The following is a 12,464-nucleotide window of genomic DNA, read 5'->3' as shown; positions in this document are numbered from 1 at the left end:
GATTAAGTGTGATTTTAAAATACTTAAAAAAAAAACTACTTTTTAATTGCCGTTTTTTCCCCCCATCCTCGGGACGGTCCTTTACCCAATCCCATTCCCGTTCCCTGTCTCATGTTACTATGATGTGGTGGCTAGGTAAAGCTTCCAGGCCGACTTCGACTACTGTGCAAGACCCAACCTCAATGATGAAGATCGTGTCTTGCGTCTCGGCGTCATACAAAAGGTGACGGCCTTGGCTGACTGCTTGCCAATAAAATGTCCTCATGAGATGCATCCAAGACTGGGTGCTAGACGGCGGAGAATGCGGCATGCTCCTCTCCATATGAGCTGTGCTGCCTTGCATGACCAAAGGGAGTGCTTTGGAGCTTCCAAAAGCTGCTGTGGACAGCGTTTACACCCTCCATCCTGCTCCACTGCTAGTCCTTCATGTGCTAAAAGCCATAGGAAATACAATACTCTCCTCGGCCTCTAACTGTCCCATAGACGACGCTAGAAAATCTGACGGAAGGCATCTGTGATGTTGTGCTCCGCTCAGTATTTACTATGCGAAGGCGCCCAGTCCATGTGCTCCTACATTAGTACATGTTTGGCAATCCTAGCTGTGTACTCCAAGAATCTCAGTGGCTTCTTGGGGACCGCAGTGGCTGGCCATAGCCACTCTCCAGGATTCCACTCCAGCTCATCAAGTGGCTTGCTCTCCCATATCGAGAGGCGCCACTCCCGGAATTCCTCCCAAAACATACAAGGGTCCAAAGGCCAGGTCTTTCCCAGAAGATCGACTACACGAATCCTCCTCCATGGAAGGACAGTGCTCTCCTCATCTTGCTCCCCTCTGTCCAGGACCAACCACTCCCCCCCCCCCCCCCCCCGTGCACGGTGAAGAGAATCCCGTAGGGGGCGCCACCTACTCTGCATGTCACCTGTAGGGGGATACCTGCCGGTGAAAATCTAGCAGCCCATATCTCGCCAGGCTCTATTGACTCTGGGATTGGGGGGTCAAGCCACTCCTATGGTATCGCTGCATCGATCTCCCTTCTCCTCGGCTCCACTCCTCTTTGATACCCTGATGCCTTTTGCAGCACCTCCTGGTCCACCATCCTATATACCTCCCGCATATGCTGATAGTGCGAGTGGGGCCGGCCTCCCAGCCAACCCATTAGATGTGGGGGTGCTCACCAATTTTTATCCCGTCCCTATCTGTGACCTGGGGATTCTAGACCACTAGCTGGCGGTCTATCTCCTCCTGGCATCTTGGAGGGCTCTGAATTAGGTACTCACGGAGGCCCTTCCACACTCGAAGTAGGCTGCGGAGGAAGGAGGATCTGGGGGGCGTGATCTAAGCCTCTTTGAAGATCCATCTCAAGGATGGCCTCTTATCACCACCAAGCCTTGGCCTATACTCCTAGAGACCCTCCTGCAGTAGCCTGGTGTGAACCCGCGGACTACTAGCTTGCCCAATAGGGTGAGACTCTGAAACTCTTGGTCTATGATCACAAGTCCTCCCTCAGACCGATGCCGAATGATGGTTGCCCACGCCACCTTGGCCCTAGAATCCCTGGAATTGTTTGAACCGACCAAGAGAAAATTCCGCACTAGGCGGCGGAGTTGTGCTACACAAGACGAGGAAAAATACCAGCACGAGGTGATGTACCATGCTGTCGCTAGGAGGACCTGGTTGACCACTAGGGCTCGGCCTGCTAAAGAAAGGCAGGTAGTACTGTAGTATGTAAGCTTCTGCCTGATAGAGTCGAGTACAGGAAGGAACTACTGGGCCGGAGTGATGTCGATTCCCACATGAAACCCTAGGTATCGGATGGTTTGCCCTCTGCACAGCCACCTGAATCCCAAGTGGACGCCCACTCCGTGCTAGAGTTCGGGTCCGTACAACCGACTTTTGCCAGTTGATTTTTGCTCCCGTTGTAGTGCAAAACACCTCCAAAGCTAGTCTCACCCTCTCCAGCATCAGCTCATCATCCTCTATATATAGTGCGGTATCATCTGCATACTTTGAATCTAACAGCTTCGTCTCCTCCCTCATTGGAGGTGGAAGGCCACGTAGCCCGCTCACACGTGACTGGAGGAAGTAGGATATTGCCTCTGCAAAGAGTAGGTACAGATACGGGGCCAGAGGACAGCCCTGGCGGACCGATCTCCCCAACTTGAACTCCTCCCCCCTCCTGCCACCTATGAGAACCCTGTTGGTAGTTGACCTGTAGAGTGCAGAGACCCTGCGGATCCATGCCTGGGGGAAGCCCAACCTCACTATGGTGCCCTCTAAGAAGTCCTACTCCACTCGGTCGTAGGCTTTCTCATAGTCTAGGAGTACGGCGGCCAACCCTTAACCACTGTGCTGGGCCCACTGAGTCGCCTCGAAGAAGGTGAAGACATTGTCGAGGTTGCTCCTATCCTGGACAAAACGTGTTTGTGTGTCATGAATGATATCTGGGAGCACGGGGCGGAGTTGCCTACCAATCATCTTAGCCAGTGTCTTATAGGCTATTGACAACAGGGTGATCGGTCTCCACTGGAATAGCTCCAACCGGTCTCTCCCTTTGGGGAGGAGACTGATAAGACTTGCCGATAGACTCCCTGGCATCTATCTTGAGCTGAAAATCTCCTGAATGGCCAGCAGTAGGGGGTCCTTCACTACCTCCCAATAGGTAGCGAAGAAGGCCTTAGAAAGACTATCCTCTCCCGGGCATTTCTGCCCGTCCTGTGCATGGAAAGCCTCCTCTAATTCCTTCTTTGTGAAGGGGTCTAGGAGGGAATGACCCATCTCCTCTGTGATGAGGGACAGGATGTGGTCCCAAACCTGCTGTCTACAACCCTGTGCTTTTGGGTGAGACTGCCTCTTGCTAGAAAAGGTGTCTGTAGTAGTCTGTGGCAATCTCCATCACCTCATCTCGGCTAGAGTGAATCCTCCCATACTGATCCCAGAGGCTACGAATTTGATCTCCTGAAATGCGAGGCTGATGCACTTGGAAAAACTCCTTGCACATCGTGTCCCCCTTCCATGCCCAAAAAGCTGCTGAGGTTTGGAAGGAAAACTTCGAGCGCTTGTCTTTGATGCCAGCAAGGGCAACCCGTGTGCGCACCTCCTGTGCGTGGGGAGTGGAGTCCCTTGGGGTTTCCTGGAGAAGTCTCTGGGTGGCTGCTAGGTTTCATTGGAGTGCTCTCTCCTTCTCCCAGCTTTGCTAGCTTTGCTGCTTGGCCTGTAGGGCTGCCTCCTGGCAAATCCTGCTCGACTCGGCTAGGACCTCTGCAACCTCCTCTGCGATCTTGTCCCTTCTTCCCCACTCCCTAGCCCAAAGTTGCTCAATCTATCTCTGCACCTCCTCCCTCCTGTAGATCGAGTTAAGGATCCGACAGGATCGTGTGTCCAGGGCTGACATTGGGGGGTCAAGTGTCAGGAGAACCGGGCAGTGATTAGATAGAGTGGTACTGGCCAACTGCCTTACTTGGTCTCCGTGAGAACACCCCAACGGTCCCACATAGAACCTGTCCAACTGCTCAAGAAAAACTCCGCCCAGCCGCCTGTATCTCCAAGAGAAGTCCAGTGGCCTCTCCCTCCTGTGGAAAGCTGGGTCACTCCAGGCATCGCGTGCTCTTATTGCGAGGATGAAGACCTCCCATGCCTCATGCTCCTCCCCTGCCATACCTTGGTAGTTTCCGTCTTTGCCGTGCTGGTCCTCTAGAGTCTCCAGGTTGTTGAAGTCTCCAACAATCCAAGAGTCCGCCTCTGGGAGTCCTGATGCGATCTCCACCCTATAGAGGTGTCCCGATGCGATCTCCACCCAGAACCTGCTGTGTGTCCTAACCTCCGTAGGGGCGTAGACATTGAGGACTCTTAGGCACGAGTCCCCAATATCCAACCTGATCCATAGAATCCTTCTTACCACAATCGCCCATGATCATGTACACAAGCGGTAAGGCTCGGCCAACAGAGGTGCAAACACCTCTACTAGTGCTGTGCGCACCGATGGCATACTCCGAGTAAGTATGTGACCTGCTTGGGAGAACCTTTCCCACCCGATGGGCCTGGGCGGGGGTGAGCTTGTGCTCTTGCAAAAGTAGGGTGTCTATCCGCCCAGCAAGGGCCGGCTGCAACTCCAGCCGAACAATCAACTTCCTGGAACCATGTGCCCCACTGTAGTGGAGGCTATTCGCATTCCTAGTTGCAAGATGTAAGCTCATGGGAAAACTTGTGATTGACCGAATATGCATTTGTTCGGTCTGCTGATGAAGAGGAAGAACTATGGGGCATGTGAATACGCTTTGCCGCAGGCCTGGATGGCACGAACTCCAGTCCCCCATGGTGGCCCTCGTGTGGGACCATGGGGGTGATAGATGCTCCAGGTGGTACCACCAAGTCATCTATCAGCCAGGCTGAGAGTTGTGACTTTGTACATTGGTAGAAACGGGTTGCCTGTGCTATGGACCACTCGATCACATCCATCGGAGCTCTTCACTGTGGAGGGGCTCGAAAGATAATGTTCAAGTGTGGGACCTTGGTACTAGACCACCAATTAATGTCCATCATGCAACTTGGCCACTGCTGTGCAAATAGTACTAGTCCTCCTCCTCCCATCCATTGGGAGATGTGGTCCGCCACCTGACTTTTTACCTCTTCCTCTATTTGTGGCATCATCAGTCCCCTAAGCGAGAGGACTGAAGGAAGAAGGCATAGTTTGGTCCATCTAGGGGTGCTAATAGATAGACCTTGCCACTTCTTGACTTGTGTACCACGAAGATCCCCACCTCCAGAGGTAGTGGAAACTCTCTGCACTCCGCAACTCTTAGGTAGGAGCACAGGCCACTGCGGAAAAACTCCTGTGGTAACAGTTGCGCCTGTCTCAGGAAAGTGTGACAGGCGGTAGGGACAGATGAGTTGGTGGCTGTGTGGGGAGGGGGAGTAGGATTGTTGGTGAGAGGAGGATGTAGGTGTGTGTGGCTCATCACCTCCTGTGGGAAGAGGGGGGGTGGGCCGGGAGGGGGGTCACTGTACTGGGTGTGGATCGGCAAGGGAGGTGGTGGAGGGGAAGAAGATCGAGGGATAGTGGGGTGATCGGAGGGGATGTGGGCTAGGGTTAGTGGGGGATTCATGGGAAGGGGAGGGGGTGGGTGTGGGGGCTTTGGGATCTTAGGTGAGGTAGCCTGTGGCGCGGGTGGTGGATGTGGGGGATTGCAGTCTTGCCGGGTGGGGCGCGGGTTGTGGGGGGCCATTGCTCACCCTCTTGGTCCCTGTTGCCGCGGTTGTGTTTGAGGGGTTGACTACGGCCCCCCTTGCCGTCTCCCTCTCTGTCGTCTTTGGACCTGTGTAAAACCGTCAGCGTCCACCTGCGAGCCTGTCGGCGGGGCCACCTTGGCTCCGAAACACATGTAATTTGCTGCGTGATGCCCAAAGTCATGGCAGCGCAGACACTACCTTGGTTGCCCAGTCACAATGACTTGTTGCCTAAAGGAGTGACCTCTTGCCTCAATCTGTAGGAACTTTGGTATACTCTTTGTGTCTTTCACGGCCACTGGTACCTGTGGGACTCTTGCAGCTGTCATTGTATCCGCAAAGGAGGTAGGAAGAATTGTGTTGAAGAGTCGTCCAAAGTCATTCACTAGCTAGCGGTAGAGTCCGCCAGTCCGGGAAAAAGTAAAGTGACTGGATGCCTGAGAAAATTGTGATGGAGCGCAAATGTCTCCACTGTGAAGTCGTTGTACCAGGAACCATGTAAATGAACCCCTTCGTGGAGGCATAGGGTGAGCTATCCACTAACTCACGAGCTGCGTCCGCAGAGGAGAGTCGAATCATGAAGATCCCTTGGTCCATGAGGACTGTGTCCGCTATTTGCGCTGTTCCAATGTGCAGCGTGGAGTGGAGCCAATCCCGAAGCTAGGCCCTCGATGAGGAATGCTTAACGATGTGACCAAAGATCGTTGTTTCTTTCAACTCCAGCTCTGTGGCATGGACTACTAAGAGCTGTTCCTCAGAGAGGATGATGCACAAGGTGTTTGACTGGGGGGCACTTGCAGAGTGCATTGGCGTCTGACTAGTGCTTTCCATTGCACGTCCTTGTTGAGAGCATACCTATCGTGTTGCTTTGCTACCGGTGGGGGGGAAAGTTGCTACAAAGGAAGGGAGCAATTGGGGGGGGGGGGGGGGGGGAGTACGGGTGGTGGAATTGTCAGATGAGTGCTGTGGGCTTCAGGGCAGAGGCGGTAGGGGTAGCAGGGGAGGTCGGGAGGGGGGGGTTTTGGCAGGGCAAGTGCACCACTGAGCCGCAAGCGGGGGGGAAGGCAGGTCAAGTGCAATAGGCCATAGACAAGGGGCGCAGACAGGGGGGTGACAAGGCATGCGACAAATGGCTAAGACGGGCGACGGATAGACAGGGGCAATGGACCGCGTGCAAGGAGGGGGGGGTCTGGTGTTAGCGACGGAGAGGGAAAAGACAGGTAGGTGCGATTGCTCAAGCGATGGTGGTGCGGCGAATCAATCAGGGTGGGGGTAGCTCATGCAATGCGACAGGCAGGAGTTGTTTCCATTCATAAATGTCAAAGCCTTAGGCATCCACATCACTATTTCTTCTTGTTTACTCCTCCTCTAGAAGCAAATTGACTAACTGAAGAAAAGTAATCGGCTGTGGGGCAATCCTCATGGTGAGGTTTAGGGCCGTATGAAAGGCCAAGTATGAAGGAGGTAACGAGTTCAGTGTAGTAGATATCAGTTGTGTATCTGAGTAGTACTCATCGACATTTATAAGTTGCTCTTGCAAGTCCTGAATTTTGTTCAAGTGTGCATAGAATCACACTCATCCATTTTCAATGTCTTGAGCTCTTTCTTTAAGAAAGAGATATGGGTCTCATTCTTACCAGCAAACATCTGCTCCAAAGTTAGCTAAGCTTCTCTTGAAGAAGTTGCAGATCGAATGTGAGGAATGATGGATCGCTGAACTGCCAATGCAATCAGTGACAAAGCCTGTGCATCCCATGCTTTTTGAGCTGTTGATCTTTGGGGAAGTGGTTGAAGTGGAGCAAGTTGCACAGGTTGAGGTGCCCGTTGTCCACATCCTCCTAGAGGAGTAGTAGGAGCCACAACTCTAGGCCTTACTTCTTCTCCATTGACATAGTCCCAAAGATTTTTTCAATCAGCACATTCTTCATCATGAAGGACCAAAGTGAGTAGTCAAAGTGAGTAGTTGTTACCATCCAATCTATCCTCCTTGGATACATAGGTAAATACATCCCCTCCCTGATTTGCCATGATAATCAATACCAAAAGAAGCAAAAGAGCAATGTCCAAATTGGACCAACTTGGAAATCTCCAAAATTTCCAGAAATTACAGCAAATAGCTTGCTGCAATTAGTACATTGAGATATACTCTATCAAAATTGTCTTTAATGCATGCAGTCCAAGGTGCATTCAATGCTCAGCAACACTGTATGAGCAAAAACCCCAAAATTTCTTGCCCCAAAATTGTCAAAAGCAGTCTATTTCAGAGTGAGACTGTAGTACATTTACCAATGTCTTCCCAAAGCCCTAAAGCCCCAAAATTCCACAAAATTTCTGCGTAAAATGTGTTCCAGGCACTTGCAAAAGCAGAGAAATGATGCCTAGGCACAAGCCCCTTCTAGTGAATGAGATCTGAAATAAAAAATTGATAAAATTTTTTCTTTTACCCTGATTTTCGAAGCTGGAGGATCAGCTGAACTGTCAGGCAGTGCGAGCAAATTTGTTGGATGCTGGTGAAGCTCGAGCTGCAGGTTGGCGGGTTGCACACTGGACCAGGCGGTGCTGCAAGCGTGTGCTGCAGAGGACGCAGTGGGTTGGCGGCTCAGGGCGCAGGATACCGGCGAGGAGGTTGCGCTGACAAGGTAGGGGCTGCACAGGCTGCACACCAGGGGCGGCGCAGGCAGACTGGCGGGATGAGCTCCACAGGGCGGCACACTGCAGGTATGGGCAGGCTGGTGGGCGGGCTGACTGATGAGGGCTGCACAGGGCGCTGCTCTGCAGAGAGGTGCAGTTGCCACCACGCTGGGAGTTGGTGGACCTCTGGTGCAGGGGGCGGACTGGAACAGTCTAGATGCCTGTTTGGCAGCCCTTCAGGTTTGAAGCTGGAGCTATCTGTTGGACTGAGTGCTGAGAAACTGGAGCTCTGATATCAAATGTGAGGCTGAGTCTTGAGAGGATCAAAGCTCAGCTGAGAGTGCCGTAGACAGTGTGGAGAGTGAAGCACAACACCCAATGCAATAGACTGAAAGAGTGTAAACTGAAAGTACAAAGTACAACCCTTAAACCTTAGGGTTGTAGGGGGTGTTCACACTTGAACATGATAAGTGCCCGTAAGTGTGTAACATAGGCACATGCGAAAGAAGAGAATAATTTTGGGGGAAAAAACCTCCCATACCTAGAGTAAAAAGTGCCCGTGTCCTATTGATCACTGACACTCCTCTGTGAGCATAGGCGTGAGTGAAACCCTATTTCTTAGCATTGTCTCATAGGCCTCTTACTGATTTTATGTTATCTTCACCGTACTGATGAGATGACATTAGACATGGATGTACTTTTGATTTTGTCTCATAGGCCACATTGGCCTTATGCAGATGTCAATATATCTTGCGATGTGTGTGTGTGTGTATGTGTGCCCCCCCCCCCCAACAAAGAAACAAGAAGTGTATTGTTCATTTTTTCCTTTGAATTGATTCATTTGAAGTGTCCTTCAATACACATGAAGTGTTTATATCAAAAGAACTAGAACTTCTAAGTTTTACCTAGTTTTTAATACCGCATTTCCAGAATGTGGCCTTCGTGTCCCTATGCTGGAGGGCTCCCTGTTCCCCTTCCTAGTAGTTATTGCCATTTGGGGCCCAAAGAATCTTTCTTTGTTCCTTTTTTTTTTGACTCTCTCCATGATGATTGATGAAATAAGTACTGAATGCACTAAGGGCCTTCCAGCCCACTAACTAAGGCTAGCTTTATAGAAAGCTAAGAAAGATGGTACGCTGAATGAATATGGAGTGATAGGGCTGGTACATACTACAAAGTGTTTAGAACTCAGTTTGGGCAATTTGAGGCTTGATGTGGTTGGTCACTAGAGACCTGCTCTTTATGAGAGATGTGACTAGGCCAGTCAAGAATAAAGTAGCACGTTATCAAGTGAATACTAATAGTGAACTGGACTCAATCAATTCAGTGCATGTGAACATGATTTCCAAAAGGAAAAGAGCATACAGTTCAGCACATTACCCAGCAGGCATTGCTCACAATGATCTTTCGTTTCAGTATCCTGGTTTCTTTTTTGGCACATGCTGGTGGAAAGCTTGATGATGCAACAGTAGGTCCTATGCTGCTTGTGTCTCCAATTGCAGACCCTTAAAATTTCAAGAGGGAGGGAGGGAGGAAGAAAATGTGTCAATCTTAATGTCTTGTTACTTTTTGGGGATATTCTGTGTGTTAAGATGTGGAACTAAGCTCAGAGGTGCGAAGACGAAGAAGGCACAGCTTGTGTCTCTATAAAAAAAAGAGGCGGTTTCTTCCCCATATACCTTCAAAAGATCCTACTCGAAGATTACAGCAAATGGCCTCGCTTGCAACGGCTCTAACTAGTACAAATGTGGAGTTCAGCGATGAGCTCACATATCCTTCTGGTCTTGCTCCTGAATCAGCTAACCAAGCGGCTTTTGAAAGAGGAGGCATGCAGGTCTCTATGACTGACTCTTGCTTTCAGTAGTATCAACACCTCTCTTGTTTTTTTTTCGTGGTATAATGTGTTATCACTTGACTTGAGCTTCTTAACATCACATGCTTTTTCCATCTGTTCAATGCCACATGGATAATGTCTCAGCCACGTTTGCGTGCTTATCATAGATTATGAAATCCTGATATTGTGAATGTAAACACTCGTATTGCATTTTGAGGGATGGTCCTTTGTGAGCACTTTAAACATTGCTCTTCTTTTTTGTAGCACAAAACATCATTGCTTTCTTTATTTCACTAAAATCACATGCTTTTTTTAATCTCTCGTTATTGTGACATAAAGAATGTCTCAGCCATATTTTTTTGCTTATCATAAATTTGAAATCCTCATATGGTGAATGTAAATGTTTGGTGCTTTGCAAATTGTACATCAATCTTTGAATGCAGTAAACACCATTATCGTCACATCATTTTAGGATGTGAAAAAGTTCATTCTAGTTAAACTTCTGTGAACTATGGAAATGACCGCCCTTGAACCTTGGTTTTACTAAATGTATGCATGCTATTGTCATGGGATATCTAGATAGTTGGATATAATGATGTGTAACTTCTTGGATAATCAGCATTCCTCTCATTTGTCATATATCTGGTCGTTTTTGATCTTGTTCTGTATTGTTCTTTTATGATGTGTTCATATGTTAATCAGGCAGTTTTGTGACTTGACTCAACACCACCTGACTAAATGCCAGCTAATATTTCAAATTATGTTCGTTATTATTACTGAGTTCTGTGTGTTGGTTTTTTGAGCGGCAAGCAAGTCATTTAACGTCATCACAAGAGGAGTATTGTTAGAGAAGCCTACCTTGACAATAATTTGCTATCTGAAGACATACCTACCTTTTTTGTTATTTATACTGCTTGTAATGTATTGAGATCTAGGGGAATGGTCTATTCTCAAGCTCACGGGAGATTTTGTTTTGCGCTCTTCTCCTAGCCCAAGGGGAAGACATCTTTGTCACTGATCTTTTCCATGAAGTCAGCTGTTGCATGGTGCTGAGCATAGTTTTTCTCAAATGCATATGGTCCAAATACCAAACATTTGCAAATGTGCTCAGCTGTTGCATGGTGCTAAGCATAGTTTTTCTCAAATGCATATGGTCCAAATACCAAACATTTGCAAAAGTGCAAAAGTGCAGCGGTTTGCTATTGGAAAAGTATAATACGAATAATACAGTTGGCCCTGGGAAAAAGGCCAAACAAGTATCAAAAGGCTTTTTTAAAACCACTATGCTGTCACCTTTAGCTTGTTGCCTGTCCCAAAAACACATTGCTTTTTTTAATGCCGTTAAATCTATTCATGGTGTAAGATTTACAGTTTAACTGTAGATTTTAGTATTTATTTTTATAGGTTTAAACCTTAATTTTTGAAAAGATGGAAAATTTAAGGGTCACGTGTAGCTCAGCTAGGGGTAGTGAACCATACTTATTTGATCCTTCCATACCTGTATGTTATTGCCAAATAGTAATATAGGGAAAAAACCATTTTGCCAAAGAAGGATGAGGTAGTTTTTTATGGATGAAAGAGTTTCCTTTCTTTGAGTAAATGAGATATCATATCGAACTATACATTGAGGGATAGCACCTCCAACCATGAAACCTTGGCTTTGATGACATTAAGGCAATTTATTCAATAACAGTACTTTTAATATAGTAAGCTGTATTGCAGAGGAAACCCAAAATAGCACAAAATCTTGGACACGGAATGCCTTGTGGCATGCTGATTTCTCTTAGAAGGAATCCTCTCGGATCAAAGGGAATCCCGGCATAATGGTCATCAAGAATAGGAAAACAGTCATCAATCATATTTTTTGTTGTGTGTATCACTTTTATTGCTGCATTACCACTTTTTAGTGGTTGGACACCATCAAAAAGTGGTGGGCCAGCACTTTTTAATGGTTGAAACCACTTTTGTGTGGTGGGTACCACTTTTTATTGCTGCATACTACCTTTTAGTGGTAGAAAGTTGTAAGACACCATCAACAAGTGGTTGTCTAGCACTTGTTAGCAGTAGACACCACTTTTTTGTGGCGTGTACCACTTTTTATTGCTTCATACCATTAAAAAGTTGTAAGACACCATTAAAAAGTAGTTGCCCGACACTTTTTAGTGGTAGATCCACTTTTTTGTGGTGCGTACCAATTTTATTACTGCATACCAGTTTTTAGTGGTTGGACACCATCAGAAAGTGGTTGGCCATCACTTTTAATGGCAGACATTACTTTTGTGTGGTGGGTACTACTTTTTATTGCTGTGTACCACTTTTTAGTGGTAGGACGTTGAGAGACACCATCAAGAAGTGCCTGCCCAGCGCATTTTAGTGGTAGATGCCACTTTTTTATGGTGGGGACCACTTTTTATTGTTGCATACCAATTTTTACTGGTGTGATTTCTTGGCCGGTGTGTCATGGCCCAAAACTTACCACCTTTATTTTACCTCTGTATGTTGAGGTCAGCATGTTTGTTTGGGTTGATTTCTCTTCTGTATGATTTGTGGAATCGTTTGGACATGCACAAAACTTCAATGGGACTAAGGTGGAAGGTGGGTACATGTACATTATATTGTAGTGACACTGCGTCCATTTGAAGAGTGTAGTCTATCAAGGGTATACCAACCTATGGAAACCAACACTCGTGTCACCTCCAGCTGCAAGTTTCTGGGAGGAGTGCTGTGCTAGTTGAAGAGATTGAGATGGATCCATCCGCTATAATTGGAGTCCTG

The 12,464-nt window shown here is 48.0% G+C and overlaps 1 protein-coding gene across 7 annotated transcripts in view; it reads left to right on the top strand.

Moving 5' to 3' along the window:
• Window positions 1-12,464, top strand: part of LOC148010769 (histone-lysine N-methyltransferase ATXR6-like) — a 139,644-nt gene that overhangs the window by 92,950 nt on the left and 34,230 nt on the right. For all 7 annotated transcript variants that reach the window (XM_087671210.1, XM_087671211.1, XM_087671208.1 and 4 more), the window contains exon 3: window positions 9,448-9,689. In XM_087671210.1, the coding sequence (XP_087527336.1) occupies window positions 9,448-9,689 (242 nt within the window). The remainder of the gene's footprint in view (window positions 1-9,447; window positions 9,690-12,464) is intronic.

Source organism: Lygodium microphyllum, chromosome 29 (assembly GCF_053477565.2).
Source record: "Lygodium microphyllum isolate KBCC chromosome 29, Lygodium_microphyllum_v1.1.10, whole genome shotgun sequence".
Classification (NCBI taxonomy): Eukaryota; Viridiplantae; Streptophyta; class Polypodiopsida; order Schizaeales; family Lygodiaceae; genus Lygodium; species Lygodium microphyllum.
This window is presented reverse-complemented; position numbering and strand designations above follow the sequence as displayed.